Raw genomic sequence first — 19,419 nt, 5'->3', positions numbered from 1 at the left:
ACAGGTGGTGACGGAGTGGTGAAGCCACCGGGCTAGTAATCCAGAGACCCAGACTAATGCTCTGGTGACGTGGGTTCGAATCCCATTTAGGGTAGCATGTTGGCAGTTAAACAGAATTAATAAAATCTGGTCGTGAACTCGTCTCGGTACTGCCGATCATCGATTGTTATCAAAACCCATTTGATTCGCTAATTGCGAAGGAAATCTGCCGCCCTAACGCGGTCTGGCCTACGCGCCCACAGCGATGTGGTTGACTGGTAAAGAGCCCCTCTGAAACGGCCGTGCGAGACCCTCAGTTGAAGGGGCAGCTAAGGATGGGCAACAAATGCCAGCGACACCCACAACCACGAAAAAGTATGAGGCGGCACGGTAGCACAGCGGTTAGCACAGTTGCTTCACAGGTCCCAGGTTCGGTTCCCGGCTTGGGTCACTGTCTGTGCGGAGTCTGGACGTTCTCCCCGTGTCTGCGTGGGTTTCGTCCGGGTGCTCCGGTTTCCTCCCACAAATCCAAAGATGTGCAGGTTAGGGGGATTGGCCAGGCTAAATTGCCCTTAGTGTCCAAAAGTGTGGGGTGGGGTTACGGGGATAGGGTGGGTTGCTCTTTCCAAGGGCCGGTGCAGACTCAATGGGCCAAATGGCCTCCTTCTGCACTGTAAATTCTTTGATTCTATGAAAATAAAATGAAGGGGATGCTCATTTGGAGCAGGTGTGTTCAATGGCCACATCCTGTGCTGGAAGTGATGTCAATTCTATGCAAACGTGAAGACTCGGCCTTGCTCCTTAACGAGTCAAGTGCCCTGTGTTGTGCCATGTGCCCTGAAGCCCACACCAGGTTGACTCATCGAACAGAAATCTGAGAGTTATTTTTGGTTGCAGCTCTGTGGCTTGAAGACAAATTGTTCAGAATCTGGAATCATCCAGAAATTTCTGGAACAATGAAGGTTGGCTCATTTATTTCTCCCTTGCGCCCCCACCCCCTGCCTCGTTTACCCTACCCTACTTTCATTGCTGAGGCACGGGGGCTTTCCCTTGTAGATATTTATCTGTTTAATAACGAGGCTCTTTCCTCTCTCTCTCTCTCTCTCTCTCTCTTTCTCTCTCTCTCTTCCCATTGTCCACAAGAATGCACATGTCTTCAAAGCAGAGCTCATTCTTTCAACGATTGATTGCTCACGGAGAAGCCAGGGCTGAACGAACTCTCCATGTGTAAGTCCTTGGGATGTGAGCAGAGCGAGGCAGGCGTTTATTGCCCATTGCGGCTTACCCTGCAACGGCACAGCATGCAGGAAGCCAAGGCGCAGGCCATTCGGCCCTTCGAGCCTACTCTGCCGTGCCAATAAAAAAAAAGATCAGGGCTGACCTCGGCACGTTCTCAATTCCACCTTCCTGCCTGTTTCCCATAAAGCCTTGACCCCCCCCCCCCCCCCCCCCCCCCCCCATTGTTCAAGAATCTTGTCTATCTCGGCCTTTGCAGATAATCAGTGACTGAACTTCTGGGGAAAGTTCCAAAGATTAGAGACCTCCTGGGATAAAAGATTGTTCGCTATCTTTTTAAAAAAAATTTTTTTTTTTTTTATAAATTTAGATTACCCAATTATTTTTTTCTATTAAGGGGCAATTTAGCGTGGCCAATCCACCTACTCTGCACATTTTTGGGTTGTGGGGGCGAAACCCACGCAGACACTGGGAGAATGTGCAAACTCCACACGGACAGTGACCCAGGGCCGGGATCGAACCCGGGACCTCAGCGCCGTGAGGCGGTTGTGCTAACCACTAGGCCACCGTGCTGCCCTTATTGTTCGCTATCTTAAATTGGAGACCCCTTGCATCGTGTTACTCTGCCCCCTAGTTCCAGACTCCCTCTCTTCCCCCCCCCCCCCGCCAACGAGGAAAGACATCCCCTTGGCATTTATCCCGTCAAACCTCCTCAGAATTTTTAATGCTTCGTCAATATTCTTCTAAACGCCGATGAAACCTGCCAAGGTGGGACTGGATCAGAGTGACTGGATTGCTACTTCTGAAGATGGTGAAGGCTCAGCCATGTTGGTTCGAGACTGGAGTCCCATATAGGCACAGTCCGGGTAGACGCAGCAGGTTTACCCGCACCCCCCCCCCCCCCCCCCCCCCCCCCCCCCCCCCACCCCACTGTGAGCCATGTATTGTTCGATGGGTTCTGTGGTGTTCTTTTGTTGCTAATTCTAGATGGTTGGCGTAATGTTCACGAAGATCACAAATGGCTTTTATATTGAACAAAGCGATAGATTTATTTATACTACTTAATTGGATTCAGCACTTCTGTATAATAAACAGTTGATAATAAACATACAAGCTGCACTCTACCACTATTCTCTATACTAATACATTAACTATGATCTGCTCTCACTCACACTATCTTTCCTACAGTCTGTCTTCTAGCTTTCTCCTCACCCACAGGGCTTGGCATCGATGTCTTGTGTAGTTCTAGCTCCCTCTTGTGGTTGATTTGGACATAACATTAACCCTTCCAGTTCTGTACATTTATGGTAATGTCACAGGTGAGTATGCTTTTATTTTCAGCTTTCAGAGAAAGCCACCCTCTCAAACAACCCAGGGTGGGATTTGAGTTTGTGTTCCCTGTGCCTGCGATGGCGACTAGCTCTTGATTACCGTAAGCTTCCAAAAGGCAAATTAGGATCATGTTGCAGCGTTGTAGACTGATGGGCTTTTTCTCCTTCTCTTGCAGCCTTTGTGATCTACAACTTCCTCAGCCTGTGCTACGAGTACCTGGGAGGAGAGAGTTCCATAATGTCGGAGATTCGGGGCAAGCCCATTGAGTAAGTGGTCAACCGCGCATTCCCGCCGGTTTTGTGGCCTGCTTTAAGGGCCTTGCCATTCGAGCCCCATTTGGTTCCTCACTCCCCTTGGGTTCTCAGCACCCCCTCCAATTCTGACCTTTACTTAGATGATGCTCCTGTAAAAAAAAAAAGCTTTGGGGGGGAGGGGGGGGGTTAACATCTTGTCTCCAGGTTGTAAATCTTCGGCCTACCTGCTGCAGGCCAACAGGATGCACAACCAAATTGGTACCACCGCTGTGTTTGATTGGCTACCTGGAGATAGACTCTGGGGACCGTTTGCTGTCCGGCATGTCCCAAGACCCCCTTTTGCCAAAAGTTGCATCACAAGGGATTCGGTGAAGCTGTATTTTAGTCACAAAAATATGCTGCGGTTTCACAACTTTCCCAAGAACAAATTGATTTGAAAAACTGGGAATTGAGCAGGAGGGGTGACCACGGAGTTCCTGAATTGATAATGAGGGAGATCTTTTTAAAAATTCATTTCTGGGAAGTGGGCGTTCTGGTTCGGCCCCCATTTATTGCCCATCCCTAGTTGCCCATCGAAAGGTGGTGGTTTGAGCTGCCTTCTTTAACCGCTGCAGTCCTTGAGGTGTAGGTGCACCCACTGTGCTGTTAGGGAGGCAGTTCCTGGATTTTGACCCAGCGACAGTGAAGGAACGGCCAAGTCAGGGTGGTGAGTGACTTGGAGGGGAACCTCCAGGTGGTGGGGTTCCCAGGCAACTGCTTGTCCTTCAAAATGGTAGAGGTCGTGGGTTTGGAAGGTGCTGTCTGAGGAACCTCGGTGAGCTACTGCAGTGCAGCTTGTAGACGGCGCACATGACTGCGTCTGTTTGTTGTCGGTGGAGGGTTTGAGTGTTTGCGGAAGGGGGAGCAATCAAGCGGGGCTGCTTTGTCCTGGATGGTATCGAGCCTTCTTGAGTGGTGTTGGAGCTGCACTCATCCAGGCAAGTGGAGAGTATTCCATCACACTCCTGACTTGGGCCTTGTAGATGGTGGACAGGCTTTGGGGAGTCGGGAGTTAAGTTATTCGCTGTCGGATTCCCAGCCTTTGGCCTGCCCTGTTAGTCACAGTATTAATATGGCTAGTCCCGTTCAGTTATCGATGTGGCCATCATTGACTTATCCTGTATTGAGATTGAAACGCCACCACTGACTGGGATTAATTGAGAGCCGGTGCCATAGAAAGATTACAGCACAGAAAGAGGCAACTCGGCCCATCGTGTCTGAGCCGGCTGGAAAACCAGCCTCCCAGCCTAATCCCACTGTCCAATGTTTGCTCCGTAGCATTTCAGAACCAGATGGGTTTTAATGCCGACCAATGATAGTTTGATGGTCACCATTACTGAGACTAACTGTCAATTCAGTTTGGACCTGTGTGCCAAGTGTATTAACCTGGGTCTTCGTGATTACTGATAAATGACCTTTCCACAGAGCCGCCATCTCTCCTGTGCCACTTACATTTGACCCACTGTAACTTATGACAAGTTTAGGTAGAAAGACGAAAGCTGTTCCCATTCGCTGATTGTACAAGGCCTGGAAGGCACAGATTTAAGGCGAGAGAAGTTACATTGAGGCCGCTCAAGTGCCAGTCAATGGCCATCTCCTACAAGAAAGGATCTAACCGTTGCCCCTTGACATTCAATGGCATTACCATCGCTGAATCCCCCACAATCAACATCCTGGGGGGTTACCATTAATCAGAAACTGAACTGGGCTAGCCATTTAATATCGTGGCTATCAGGGCAGGTCAAAGGCTAGGAATCCTACGGCAGGTAACTTACCTCCTGACCCCACCCCCACCCAAAAGCCTGTCCACCATCCATAAGGCACAAGTCGGGAGTGTAATGGAATACTCTCCACTTGTCTGGATGAGCGCACAACCAATAACACTCAAGACGCTCAACACCATCCAGGACAAAGCAGCCCACTTGATTGCTCCCCCTTCCGTTCAATCCCTCCAGCACCGACTAACAGTGGCAGCCATGTGCACCATCTGCAAGATGCACTGCAGTAACTGACCAAGATTCCTTAGGCAGCACCTTTCAAACCCACGACTACCACCATCTCGAGGGCAGCAGATATCTGAAAATGAAATGAAATGAAAATCACTTATTGTCACGAGTAGGCTTCAAATGAAGTTACTGTGAAAAGCCCCTAGTCGCCACATTCCGGCACCTGTTCGGGGAGGACGGTACGGGAATTGAACCGTGCTGCTGGCCTGCCTTGGTCTGCTTTCAAAGCCAGCGAATTAGCCCAGTGTGCTAAACAGCCCCTTGAAGGGGGACCCCCACCACCTGGAGGTTCCCCTCCAAGTCACTCACCACCCTGACTTGGAAATACATCGGCCGTTCCTTCACTGTCGCTGGGACATTCGCTCCCTAACAGCACAGTGGGTGTGCCTATACCTCGAGGCCCTCCGCGGTTCAAGAAGGCAGCTCACCACCACCTTCTGAAGGGCAACTAGGGATGGAAGACAAATGCTGACCTAACCAGAGATGGCCACATCCCATAAAGTAAATTTTTGTAAAATTTGAGGCAAATATGAGGAAGAACCAACCAGCGGTCAAGACTTGGAACTTGCTGCCTATGAAGATGGTGGAAGTGGAGACGACCAATTATTTCAAAAGGAGATTGGGTGGGCACATGATGGAAATAAATTGCTAGGGTCATAGGGGCTGAACAGGAGAACTGGATTTCTCTGCAGAGAGCTGGCAGGGTCTCGATGGGCCAAATGCCCCCCCCCCCTCCCCCCTCCATCTCGTCTGACTCACCCCCGAGGTATTGAACCGCATTCTCTGAAGGACTTTATGTTTTTCCCTTAAAAGGAAAGCTGGATTGCCGAACGAGAACCGTGTGAAATACCCTGTAGCGATCGCAATGTCCTGATATCGGAATTGGGCAAGTCTGCAGGTGGTTCTCGGATCGACCAGCGTGGCCCGTAGATTGATCTGGGGGGGGGGGGGGGGAGAGTCGGCCTGTAGAAGAAGAATTGTCCCCAATTGGCTTCAGCAACAGGAGATGATTATTCACCCCTTCATGATCGTTGGGGGGGCGCGAGTGGTTTGTGTGGGAGAGGGTGGGTGGGGGCTCAAGAAGGGGGAGGGGCGTAGGCATACGTGGGGGGAGGGAGGGTTGCGGTGGGGAGGTTGGAGGTCGGTGGGGGGGGGGGAGAGTGGGGAGTGGGGTGGTGCAGGGTTTTATTGGGGGGGGGCAGGAGTGATCTGCAGCCGTAGCAGTGACCAATTAGGCGGTGGCTCTGACACGGTGGGTGAGATGGAGCTCTGGGCCTTCCTTGGACCACCCCCCCCCCCCCCCCGCCCCTTCTCGTGGGGCAGCCTCCACAATCCAGCTCCCATCGTGCAGGAAGGCGTAAAATTCCAGTCCGCCTTTTGAGAATTGGTTCGACGGCTCCTTGGCAGCGGCCTCTCGGACACCTGGGCGATGAGGAATCCCTTTCGGGATTCCAGCAGCCAGCTGTCGGAAGTTCGGCAAGATCGGACGTCTGCCGCTGTCGGGAATATTTCTAACCGGACGTTCTCTCCCGCAGGTCCAGCTGTATGTACGGGACCTGCTGCCTCTGGGGGAAGACCTACTCCATTGGATTTCTGCGCTTTTGCAAGCAGGTACAGCAGCACTTTGAACCTTGACCCCCCAGTGTCCGCCAGGGCCGTCGCTGGTTTTAATCGTGGAAACGTCTGTGGTATTCTGTTCGGGTGTTGGATATGGGGAAAAGGTGGAGCAACTCTGTTAAGAACACCGTGATGTTAAATACGAGAGTACCCCAATACCCTGAAGGGTAACCTGGAACACAATTTTCAATCTGGTGGAGTCATTGCGTGAACAATTAATAAAGAATATTTACAACATGTAGGTACACTGATGGCTGTACACAATGTTACAGAAAACTACCCCCTTGGTTCCACCTATCTATGTTTGAGAAGCTCCCAAACAGCATCCAATAGTATCTAACTCTACAAGCTAAGTCCAGCAAATATTCACCCTGCAGAGGTTATGTGGCCATGTCTTCAGTTTCAGTGAAGGCGAAATCTGCTTGTTTTTCGAGATTTGATCTTAGCTGGCCGTCTGTTTAGCGATAACCTGCTTCTGGGAGACTGTTTCTGCAACTGGGCATGGCTGGCGGTAGCCACGTCTGTATTGGTCTCTGTCTCCCTTTCTCCCCAGTCATTATGCTACGGATATACCATTTTTTCCCCTTTGATGTTACCCATCCTGTGGAGTCGGCTTTTAAAAAAAAAAAAAATTAGAGTACCCAATTATTTTTTCCAATTAAGGGGCAATTTAGCGTGGCCAATCCACCTATCCTGCACATCTTTGGGTTGTGGGGGTGAAGCCCACACAGACATGGGGAGAATGTGCAAACTCCACACGGACAGTGACCCAGAGCCGGGATTCGAACCCGGGTCCTCAGCGCCGTAGGCAGCAATGCTAACCACTGCGCCATCGTGCTGCCCCGGCTTTTTACATATACATGTGAATTTCCTGTTCTCTCCACTTTTTTTGAAGTTACCTTTTCTGAACCCCCGATGTTTTCCTTCAGTCGCTGAGGTGAACACTTGCTTTTCTCACTGATTTGTATCTCAGACATCTCTGTTTTATTTTCTGTTATCCCATTTTCATTTTTAGTCTCCATTTTCCCCTAATCCCTAACAGGCCCTAAACCATTATGCTCCTGAGGAGAGCTGGTGCAGGCCGGACGGGCCGAATGGCTGCCTCCGTAATGATTCTGTGATTCCGTCCGATTTTATAAATTTAAGAACCATGTTTTTCTCTTGTGTTGGAATTGGACACGATGGAGTGACGCTCCCTCTGCAGACGGTGTGTGGGATCCCCCCCGCGACATTGGCCAGCGGGATTGTCCGGTACCGCCTCTGTCATCGAGATATCCCGCCGTTCGCACCCTCCACCACCGGGGAACCCGCGGCGGGGATCCGCGGGCGGGATCGGCCATTCCCTCTGACCAACATCAGCTGGCAAAATCCCGCCTAGTGCCTTTGTAATGTCAAACCCATCCTGAGAAATGATCCACGAGGAAGCTAGCGAGGGAGAAAAGAGTGGGAGAAAACGCCGAGAGGCTGAGATGACGAGGTGAGGGGCGTGGAGCAAAAAAGGCCGGCTTAGAACGGAAGGGGCCGAATGGCCTGTTTCTGCGCCGGAAGGCTCCGTCTCAGTGGGGCAGTCCGGGTTGTTGCCGTGTACCTGCCTCTTGTACTTGATTTCAAGTGGTTGGGGTTCTTTTGCAAAGCGGCCGCACACCCCTGACCATCGAGGCTGAGCTGAGTTTGTTCTTGTTCACAGGCCACCCTTCAGTTCTGCGTGGTGAAGCCTCTGATGGCCATCATCACCGTCATCCTCCAGGCGTTCGGCAAGTACAAGGACGGCGACTTCAAGTGAGCAAAGCACTAACTATAACTTTACCATCTGTCTCCTGCACCTATTGCACCCGCTCCAGCAGCACTGACTAGAATTTGGGGCTCCTCAATCACGAATGACAACAGGCCCTTCACGGTAAAAGATTCCACAGATTCATTGCCCTCCGGGAGAAGAAATTCCTCCTCCTATGGTCAAAGGAAGAGTCCTGGGGAAAATTGATGTACAGAGAGATCTGGGAGTTCAGGTCCATTGTACCCTGAAGGTGGCAACGCAGGTCGATAGAGTGGTCAAGAAGGCATACAGCATGCTTGCCTTCTTTTTTTTTTAAATATAATTTTTATTGGAATTTTCTACAGAAAATATTAAACATAACTACAAACAATGAAATGCAACAAAACAACCCATAACAACTGCAACACCCCCAGACCGTATCGACGCATGCATCACATCCCCCCCACCCCCCCAACCTCAATGAACAACAAAAGAACTTAAAAATAAATTAAAATTAAATAAACAAACAGAGTCATTGTCCGCCCCCCCCCCCCCTTTTCCCTCCCCCTTCCCCCCTCCCCCCGGGTTGCTGCTGCTACTGTCCCTGTACCCTATCGTTGAGCCAGAAAGTCGAGAAAAGGTTGCCACCGCCTAAAGAACCCTTGTACCGACCCTCTCAGGGTGAATTTGACCTTCTCTAGCTTAATAAAACCAGCCATGTCATTGATCCAGGTCTCCACGCTTGGGGGTCTCGCATCCTTCCATTGTAGCAAGATCCTTCGCCGGGCTACTAGGGATGCAAAGGCCAGCACACCGGCCACTTTCGCCTCCTGCACTCCCGGCTCCACCCCAACCCCAAAAATCGCGAGTCCCCATCCTGGCTTGACCCTGGATCCCACCACCCTCGACACCGTCCTCGCCACCCCCTTCCAGAACTCCTCCAGTGCCGGGCATGCCCAGAACATATGGGCATGGTTCGCTGGACTCCCCGAGCACCTGACACACCTGTCTTCACCCCCAAAGAACCTACTCATCCTCGTCCCAGTCATGTGGGCCCGGTGCAGCACCTTGAATTGGATGAGGCTAAGCCGCGCACACGAGGAGGAAGAATGAACCCTCTCCAGAGCATCAGCCCATGTCCCGTCTTCGATCTGTTCCCCCAGTTAGCATGCTTGCCTTCATCGGATGGGGTATTGAGTACAAGAGTCGGCAGGTCATGTTATAGTTGTATAGGACTTTGGTTAGGCCACATTTGGAATACTGCGTGCAGTTCTGGTCGCCACATTACCAGAAGGATGTGGATGTTTTAGAGAGGGTGCAGAGGGGGTGTCAATTACAAGGGGTCACGAATTGAAGGTGAGAAGGGGAAAGTTTAAGGGAGATGTGCGTGGAAAGTTTTTTACGCAGAGGGTGGTGGGTGCCTGGAACGCTTTGCCAGCAGAGGTGGTAGAGGCGGGCACGATAGCATCATTTAAGATGCATCTGGACAGATATATGAACGGGCTGGGGAACAGAGGGAAGTAGATCCTTGGAAAATAGGCAACAGGTTTAGATAAAGGATCTGGATCGGCGCAGGCAGGGAGGGGCGGAGGGCCTGTTCCTGTGCTGTAATTGTCTTTGTTCTTTGTCCTCTCTGTCTTCAATGGGCGCCGCCTTACTCTGAGATTCTGCACTCTGACCCAGGCTCTCCCACAAGGGGACACCTGTCAAGGTCAGCAGGTGATTGGGAAGGCAAAATTAAATGGTGGAAGTCCTGCTAAAACTATACAAGGCGCTAGTTATTTAAAAAAAAAAAAAAAAATTTTTTAGAGTACCCAATTAATTTTTTCCAATTAAGGGGCAATTTAGCATGGCCAATTCACCTCGCCTGCACATCTTTGGGTTATGGGGGCAAAACCCACGCAAACACTGGGAGAATGCGCAAACTCCACACAGTGACCCAGAGCCGGGATCGAACCTGGGACCCCGGCGCCGTGAGGCAGCAGGGCTAACCCACTGCGCCACCGTGCTGCCCCCAGGCACTAATTAGACCAGGGGTGGGCAAACTTTTCAATGCAAGGGCCACATTCAGAAATTCACAATTTTAAAGGGCCGCATAGTATATTAAGTAAAATAATTAATATTTAAAATAGCCAAAATAAAAGGTTTTTAAAGAAAAAAAGCAATTAATTTTTATTAATTAATATTTTAAAGTAGAAACTTCACATGAAACACATGTTGTGCCGAGCAATGATCACCCTACTCAAGTCAACATATCCACCCTATACCAGTAACCCAACAGCCCCCCCATATTAACCTTAAAATTAAAAAAAAAAAATTTTAAACATTTTTTTTTTAATGACTTGATCTTGGTGGGCCGTATAAAGACCTTTGGTGGGTCGCATGCGGCCCACGGGCCGTAGTTTGCCCACCCCTGAATTAGACCAAACATGGAATACTGTGAACAACTCTGGTCCCCCTTACCTGAGGAAAGATATACTGGCCAATGGGAGCAGCCCAGAGAAGGTTGACTAGGTTGATATCGGGGTTGGAGGGATTTTCTCAGGAGAGGTTGAGTAGGTTGGGCCTGTACTCATTGGAGTTTAGAAGAACGAGAGGCGACCTTATTGAGACAGATCGGATTCTCAGGGGGTTTGATGCTGAGAGGTTTCTTTCGTTAAGTGTGTCCAAGGCTAGGACGGCACGATGGCGCAGTGGTTAGCACTGCTGCCTCACGGCAGCGAGGACCCGGCTCTGCGTCACTGTCCGTGTGGAGTTTGCACATTCTCCCTGTGTCTGTGTAGGTTTCGCCCCCACAACCCAAAGATGTGCAGGGCGGGTGGATTAGCCGTGCTAAATTGCCCCTTAATTGGAAAAAAAATGAATTGGGTACTCTAAATTTATATTAAAAAAACGTGTGTTCAAGTCTGAGGTAGACAAATTTGTAATCGGTGAGGGAATCAAAGGTTATGGGAATAAGGCGGGAAAGTGAAGTTGAAGATTATCATATCTGATTCAGTGGTGCAGCAGGCCCGATGGGCCGAATGGATAATGTGAGTATCGCTGACCAGGCGAGCACTTATTGCCCATCCCTAATTTCCCCTGAGTGTCTCGCTCGGCCATTTCAGAGGGCAGTTAAGAATCAGCCACGTTGCTGTGTGGGCCTGGAGTCACGTGTAGGCCAGACCGGGTAAAGGAGAGGGTTTTCGGACAATCGCCGATAGTTGCCATGGTCACCATAACTGAGACTAACTTTCCACTCTAGATTTTATTAATTGGATTTAAATTCCACCAGCTGCCCTTGATCCCTTGCCCCCCAAAGCATTCGCCTGGGCCTCTGGATTACCGGTCCAGCGATATTGTCACCACTCCACCATCCTGTGACTGGCAAAATCGGCTTTGGCGGTGTGATGATGTCTGACGCACTTCCCGCCCTCTTTCTCCCCTCCGCCATTTTGCTGGCCTGCCCCCCCTTCCCCCCCCCACCCAGCCCATTAACATCCGGCCCATCGGGACCGGTAGACAGATTGGGGTCAAAGAGTCGATTAGCATCCAAGCATTGTCTTAAAGGAGAGGGGAGATGGAGAGGTTTTGTGATGGAATCCCGATGCTTTGAGTTGGAAGATGAGTCCACCACTGCTGAAGTGATGGGAAGGCGGAGTTGTAGAGTTCCTCTACGCCAACAGCTGCTTTCCAGTTAGCTGGCACGGGATCTCAAAGTCTTGCCCGCACGCTGTGTCCTGATGTTCGCTGCGGCTTCCTGTCTTGCGTCAAACTTGCTGTTCCTGAATGCAACGCGAGCAAACGTAGGAGATAGGAGCTGGGGTCGGCCATTCGTGCCTGCTTCACCATCCAACGAGATGGTGGCTGAGCTGTTTGTGTTTCGAGTTCCACATTCCCCCCCCCCCCCCCCCCCTCCCAATGAACCTTTGATTCCCTTTAGCCTATTAACAATCTATCTACTACCCCCCCACCGGCCCCCACAGCCCTCGGCGGCTGTGACTTCCCAAATCTAACAACCAGCTAAGACAAAAAAAATGTCCCCTCATGTCTGTCCTAAAAGGGCGATCTCCTAATGGCGGCACAGTGGTTAGAACTGTTGCTTCACAGCGCCAGGGTCCCAGGTTCGCTTGGGTCACCGGCTGTGTGGAGTCTGCACGTTCTCCCCGTGTCTGCGTGGGTTTGGTTACCGGTTATAGGGGCTGGTTTAGCTTACCGAGCTAAATCGCTGGCTTTTAAAGCAGACCAAGCAGGCCAGCAGCACGGTTCGATTCCCGTACCAGCCTCCCTGGGCAGGCGCCGGAATGTGGCGACTAGGGGCTTTTCACAGTAACTTCATTGAAGCCTACTCGTGACAATAAGCGATTTTCATTTCATTTTCATTTTTCATTTCATTCATTTCTTCCGGGTGCTCCGGTTTCCTCCCACGATTCCTAAAGACGTGCTTGTTGGCTGAATTGGACATTCTGAATTCTCCCTCGGTGTACCCGAACAGGCGCCGGAATGTAGCGACTCGGACCTTTTCACAGTAACTTCCTTGCAGCGTTAATATAAGCCTACTTGTGACAATAAAGATTATAAATATAGATAAGTGATGGCCAAGTGTTTTTTTTTGTATCTCAGAACCATGTTTAACTCCGTTCTTTCTCTCTTTCTTTTTACTCCAGCGTTGCCAGCGGCTACCTCTACGTCACCATTGTCTACAACATCTCGGTCAGCCTTGCCCTCTACGCCCTCTTCCTCTTCTACTTCGCCACGCGGGAGCTCCTTAGCCCCTATAGCCCGGTGCTCAAGTTCTTCATGGTGAAGTCTGTCATCTTCCTCTCTTTCTGGCAAGGTGCGTGCTCCTGTCTTTTGTGTCGGTAGAAAGGGGGTTTTGGGGGTGGGGGGTGGGGGGGGGGGGGGGGGGATAGATATTGCGGTATTCTCCCGCAATGGGAATTGGATAGAGGTGCTTCACGGGATCACTGAATTCTTGAGGCCCAGAAAGGAGGCTATTCGGCCCATCGGGTCTGCACTCGCTTTCCGGGTGATGTTCTCCCGCCTTCTCCCACTCCCTAACCGAGGGGCCAAGCTTCCCTGGGCAATGGTTCAAGAGCAGCGAGGAGTGGGACTATTTGGCGAGGTTTTTCAATGGGCCGGAACAGGCGATTTGGGCCGAGTGGCCTCCTTCTGGTCTGTACCACCCGGCGATTCTAGAAAAAAAAAAAAAAAAATTTTGTTATTAATGGGGTTACACCTCAATCCTACCTCCGCCCCTGCCCATGACTGGGCATTGCATGAGATAAGTCTTGGGTTGGGCTGGGGGGGTGGGGGGGGGCGCAAAGAAGATGCCCACTCCCCACCTCCCTGGGTGTGTGTCCTTACCAAGACGTCCCCAATAAAAATGCATCTTGCTTCTCGGTTTCAAATGTGACGATAGTTCCCTGATCCACTCTCCAACCTGCCAAGAAACTTGGTGAAAATAAAAAAATAATAATAATGTTTATTAGTGTCACACATAAGCTTACATTAACACTGCAACGAAGTTGCTGTGAAAATCCCTTGGTCGCCACATTCCGGCACCTGTTCGGATACACGGAGGGAGAATTCAGAATGTCCAATTTACCTAACAAGCACGTCTTTCGGGACTTGTGGGAGGAAACCGGAGCACCCGGAGGAAACCCGCACAGACACGGGGAGAACGTGCAGGCTCCGCACAGTGACCCAAGTCGGGAATCGAACCTGGGAACCTGGCGCTGTGCAGCAACAGTGCTAACCACTGTGCGACCGTGCCACTTAGTGCATCTGATAAATTACTTCAGGATCGTACATTGTGCCTCTTCGAAGGATCTATCCAATTAGCTCCATTCCCCTGCACAATTCCCAGAGCTCTGTAAATAGCTTTCCTTCAAGCAGACATCCATTTCGCTTCTGAATGTTCCTGTGGAACCTGCGCCCACCCCACTTTCGGGGAGCGTGTTCCCGATCGTGAATAACCCAGCTCTGCGTTTGAAGGCAGTAGTATTCCCTCCTCTCTCCTCTGCCTGTCGAGCTTAACTCTGTGTCCTCTGGTTGCCCATCCTCCTGTCACTGGACACGATGAGTCAAATAGGCCTTGGCCTTCCGACAACTCCTTCAATATGCATCCTGCTCTAAATTAACCTGTAGAGTTGGCTGGAGCTGGCAGCACTGTGGTGCGACTGAGGCAGCGGGCATCCTCTGCTGGCAGGAAGGTGCAACTACGCCTGGGGATGCCCACCGCCCCCAGGCTCCCCTCCCAAGCCCCCACACCATCCTCATTTGGAACTATGGGCGTAATTTAGCACAGACATTTAGGGGCTGTTTAGCACAGACAGGGGCTGTTTAGCACAAGACAGGGGCTGTTTAGCACACAGCTAAATCGCTGGCTTTGAAAGCAGACCAAGCAGGCCAGCAGCACGGTTCGATTCCCGTAACAGCCTCCCCGAACAGGCGCCGGAATGTGGCGACTAGGGGCTTTTCACAGTAACTTCATTTGAAGCCTACTCGTGACAATAAGCGATTTTCATTTCATTTCAATTTTCCCATTTTCTTTGACTTGAGCGTCAACTCGGGCGGGAAAAGAGGGGCGGAGCCTGCCGGCTCCACTGCCAGGGTACATGCCTGGGCGTGACCCTCTCCCCTCTGGGGACTGTGCTTCACCCGCCCACCACCCCCCCCCCCCCCCCCCCCCCCCCACCCCCCGTTCCCCAGGTGCCCGTCGTGGGGGGACCTGTTGTAATTCACGTTGGGGTTCCCTCATGCCAACGTGAATTGACAGTCCAACGGTGCTGGGGGGGGGCGGGGGTCAAGACCTGCATATTCGAATGGGGCTTTTCACAGTAACTTCATTGAAGTGTTGATGTAAGCCTACTTGTGACAATAAAGATTATTTATTTTTATTTTATTTGTGTAAACGGGGAAAATCCAGATTCCCCATTGCGTTATTGATGCGAACAGTCAGGTTAGGGGAAGTCCTGCCAGTGTAAAAGCCGTTTGGGGATTCCCGTTGGATTCTCCACCCCCTCCGGCATTCCTGCCCGCTGAAACCGGGGATAGGAAATCTCACCCTCCCCCCCCCCCCCCCCGCCACCACTGCCCCCACCACCGACCCCTCCCCATACCGCCGTTCCTTCGAATCTGGAACATAAGGTCACAGCCTCGGGGGCTGGTTTAGCACACTGGGCTAAATCGCTGGCTTTGAAAGCAGACCAAGGCCGGCCAGCAGCACGGTTCGATTCCCGTACCAGCCGCCCCGAACGGGCGCCGGAATGTGGCGACTAGGGGCTTTTCACAGTAGCTTCATTCGAAGCCGACTCGTGGCAATAAGCCATTTTCTTTTCATTTCATGTCATTGGGGTCACAGTTCAAGAACTCCCTCCCTCACAGCACAGTGGCTGTACCTACACCTGAGGGACTGCAGCGGCCTCAACGAGGCGACTCACCACCACCTTCTCGAGGGGCAATCCGGGACGGGCAATAAACGGTGGGCCCGGCCACATCCCATGAACGAAATTCCTTTTAAAAAGGCCGGAAGCTACATTTTGTGATTAATGTTCCATTATGGCAACAGTACCTAGGAGCTAACGTTTCGGATCTAAATGACCCTTCTCCAGCAAGGTCATCTCCGCTTCTCCGCACAGGAAAGTGGGACCAGGAGCCCTCACTAATGTTCCCTCGTAGTCAAGAACGCTCCTGCGCCACATTTGGGTGCCCCTCTCTTTAGGCCACATTTGGGTGCCTTCTCTCTCCACAGAACCTCTTGGGTTTATCCAGCACCCTCTGGCTTCAACCATAACCCGACTGGCAACTCCCCCAGGGCCCTGACAAAACGAGGACCCACACCTGTCATCACGTGGCCCTTTCCCACCGTCCCCTCTGACCAATTCGTCTTCCCCGATTTTGAAGATGCTAAAATTTAAAAAAAATCAACACCGAGGTTTGAATTTGTGTAGCGCCCACTCCGGGCTTCGGAGCCAATGAAAGGCCTTCGCCTCCCTGAAACGTAGTGAGTCTTGTAATGCGGGAAGACGTTCAGCCAATCTGCGCACAGTAAGATCCCATTAATACCGATGTGAATTAATTTATCCGTGGGGTGTTAAGCGTGGCTGGTGAGGCCTGCATTTATGGCCCATCCCTAATTTAGCCCTCGAATATGCCCTGGGGAGGCACCTACCAGCCCCAATCGAACACCAATCTGTCTCGACCAACCACGAGGCATTTCTCAGAGGCTGAGCGGACAGGAGTGGTGTTAGCGGAGCCGCTGCAGTCCATGTGGTGTAGGTACACCCACTGTGCTGTTAGGGAGGGAGTTCCAGGGATTTTGGCCCAGCGACAGTGGAGGAACGTCCGATATATTTCCAAGTCGGGATGGTGAGCGGTTTGGAGGTGGCCGTGTTAGTTGAGGGGTGAGTACTGGCCAGGATACAGAGAGATCGCCCCCAATGTCTCGGGTAGTCCATCTCAGCGTCTTTCAGACTATCTGAGATGATGGTTCGAGTCTCTGGTTTAAAAAAAAATAAATTTAGAGAACCCAATTCATTTTTTCCAATTAAGGGGCAATTTAGCGTGGCCAATCCGCCTACCCTGCGCATCTTTGGGTTGTGGGGGGCGAAACCCACCCAGACACGGGGAGAATGTGCAAACTCCACACGGACAGTGACCCAGAGCCGGGATCGAACCTGGGACCTCGGCGCCGTGAGGCAGCAGGGCTAACCCACTGGGCCACCGTGCTGCCCCCCCCAGTCACGGGTTTGACATCTATTCCAAAAAGCAGCAGGTGTGACGGTGCAGCTCTCCCCTGCGTGTCTGGGGTGGGGGCGGTGGGGAGGGGGGGGTGCAGTGTGCGAATTTGGGGTGGGGGGGAGCACGCGCGCATGTCTGAAGTGGGGGAAACTGGGCAGCCAACCTTCTAGTCCCTACTCTCTCCAACCCCTCGCGCTCGCTGATGCTTCCTGCTTTTAGAAAGTATCCCTAAAACGCTTCCCTTTCAGAGCTCGCCCTCTGCTAACACCACACAGCCTCTGAGAAATGCCTCATCGTTGGTTGGGACACATTAATGCTCGTGTGTACCCCCGCCTCCAGCCCCTCCCTTGCCCCAGGGCAGCGCCGGCCTTGCAAACAGCGCTCTGGTATTTTGTTTCTCTGCCTCCCCCTCCTTCAGGGATGCTGCTGGCCATTCTGGAGAAGTGCGGGGCCATTCCCAAGATCGACTCGGCCGAGGTCTACGTGGGCGAAGGGACTGTTGCCGCGGGCTACCAGAACTTCATCATCTGCATCGAGATGTTCTTTGCCGCCATTGCGCTGCGCTACGCGTTCACCTCCAAGGTGTACGGGGATAAGCCAATCGACTCGCAAGGTAAACGCGGGGAGGACCTGATGAAATTGTGGGTAAACGTCAACCGTGACGGGCGTTTCTTGTTGCTTCGCGAAATAGTTTCTAACGCGACGGTTGGGGTGGGAAGTAACTTGATAGACTTTGTCATAAAATGTCTTCGATCTTCCATGTCAACCAATTTTTGAATCGGTGGCGGGTTTTTAAAAAATAAATTCTGAAATAGCTGTTCCAGACGCCCCTCCATCCAAATTGTGCCCCCGCCCCCCCAAACACACACACAGACTCCCATGCCCTCGTGCCATGATTGTGGCTTATCAGAACGACTCTTATGCCAACTGCCAGGAGACAAAACGTGGCCCCTTGGCTCCCATGGCAATTTAATTGGGGCACGGAAAATGTTTTGCAAAACGGCTCCATAGGGGCTTTTCACAGTAACTTCATTGAAGTCTACTTGTGACAATAAATGATTATTATTAATATTAATTATTGTGCTGAAACAAGTCTGGACTCTTTTTAAAAAAAAATAAAATAATTTTTATTCACATTTTCACAAAAAACAGATATTCAACCCAAAACAAAAAGAGACAACCCGCCCCCCCCCCCCCCCCCCCCCCCCCGGGTTGCTGCCGCTGCTGACCTTTTGTTTTTACCGTTCTGCCAGAAGATCTAGGAATGGTTGCCATCTCCTGAAAAACCCCTGCACTGACCCCCCTTAGGGCAAATTTCACCCTCTCCAATTTAATAAACCCCGCCATATTGTTGACCCAGGCCTCCACGCTTGGGGGCCTCGCATCCTTCCACTGAAGAAGAATCCTCCGCCGGGCTAATAGGGACGCAAAGGCCAGAACACCGGCCTCTTTCGCCTCCTGCACTCCCGGCTCCACTGCAACCCCAAATATTGCGAGTCCCCAGCCCGGATTGACCCTGGATCCTACCACCCTCGATACCGTTCTTGCTACACCCTTCCAAAATTCCCCCAGCGCTGGGCATGCCCAGAACATGTGGACATGGTTTGCTGGGCTCCCTGAGCACCTAATACACCTGTCCTCGGTCCCAAAAAACCGGCTCATCCTTGTCCCGGTCATATGAGCCCCATGCAGTACCTTAAACTGTATGAGGCTAAGCCTCGTACACGAAGAGGAGGAGTTCACCCTTTCTAGGGCATCCACCCACGTCCCCTCCTCAATCTCCTCACCCAGCTCCTCCTCCCATTTACCCTTCAGCTCCTCCACCGAGGCCTTGTCTACCTCCTGCATCACCTGGTACACTTCCGAGATCCTCCCCTCTCCAACCCATACCCCCGAGAGCACCCTGTCCTGGACCCCAACAAGTCTGGACTCTTGACAGCTCACACATGTCCTCTGGCTCCCACCCGCTCGCTCACTCACAAAGAGTGGAGACAGAGAAATGCTTTCCACCAGAAAGGAAAGAATCCCTTCAAGAAATGGCAGGTGCCAACACGGTGACTATTCCTCCTGAACTCCACCTTCCTCCCTCAAGCCTTGGTGATGTGACCATAAAAGGTTGCGACAAGGCAAAGTTCTCATCCTGAAACACATGGCCCCATCCATTAAATTCACCCCCCCCCCCACCCCCACCACCGACACATTAAAGACAAAAGTGTCGACGCCCACAACTGCTAACGCACCTCAACCTCTGCAGCCGCTGCCTGACCTGGAGTCTTTCCGGCCATTTCTGTCGCCGTTGAACCCCAAAGCATCCTGGGAATGGCCATTGAATTATTTTTAGCGATGTTCGAGGAGAAAAATAAACTTAACACCTTAATCGTACGAGATAAAGCCAAATCCTAATCCTACCCATGTGTGTGCACACAACTCTGGTACCTTACGGCCCACCCAGACCTCGCCCCTCTCGGACCGGTTGGCT

General features: G+C 51.7%; 1 protein-coding gene across 1 annotated transcript in view; it reads left to right on the top strand.

The window, feature by feature from the left end:
- Positions 1-1,968: 1,968 nt before the first annotated feature.
- The window catches only part of tmem184ba (transmembrane protein 184ba), a 35,400-nt gene continuing 17,949 nt past the window's right edge, over positions 1,969-19,419 (top strand). The window contains exons 1-6 of the mRNA XM_038783969.1: positions 1,969-2,026; positions 2,723-2,813; positions 6,382-6,457; positions 8,151-8,242; positions 12,863-13,032; positions 17,359-17,553. Coding sequence (XP_038639897.1) covers positions 1,969-2,026; positions 2,723-2,813; positions 6,382-6,457; positions 8,151-8,242; positions 12,863-13,032; positions 17,359-17,553 — 682 coding nt within the window. The remainder of the gene's footprint in view (positions 2,027-2,722; positions 2,814-6,381; positions 6,458-8,150; positions 8,243-12,862; positions 13,033-17,358; positions 17,554-19,419) is intronic.

Source organism: Scyliorhinus canicula, chromosome 23 (genome assembly GCF_902713615.1).
Source record: "Scyliorhinus canicula chromosome 23, sScyCan1.1, whole genome shotgun sequence".
Taxonomy (NCBI): Eukaryota; Metazoa; Chordata; class Chondrichthyes; order Carcharhiniformes; family Scyliorhinidae; genus Scyliorhinus; species Scyliorhinus canicula.
Note: the sequence above shows the minus strand (reverse complement) of the source record. Positions and strands in the feature narration are given on the sequence as shown.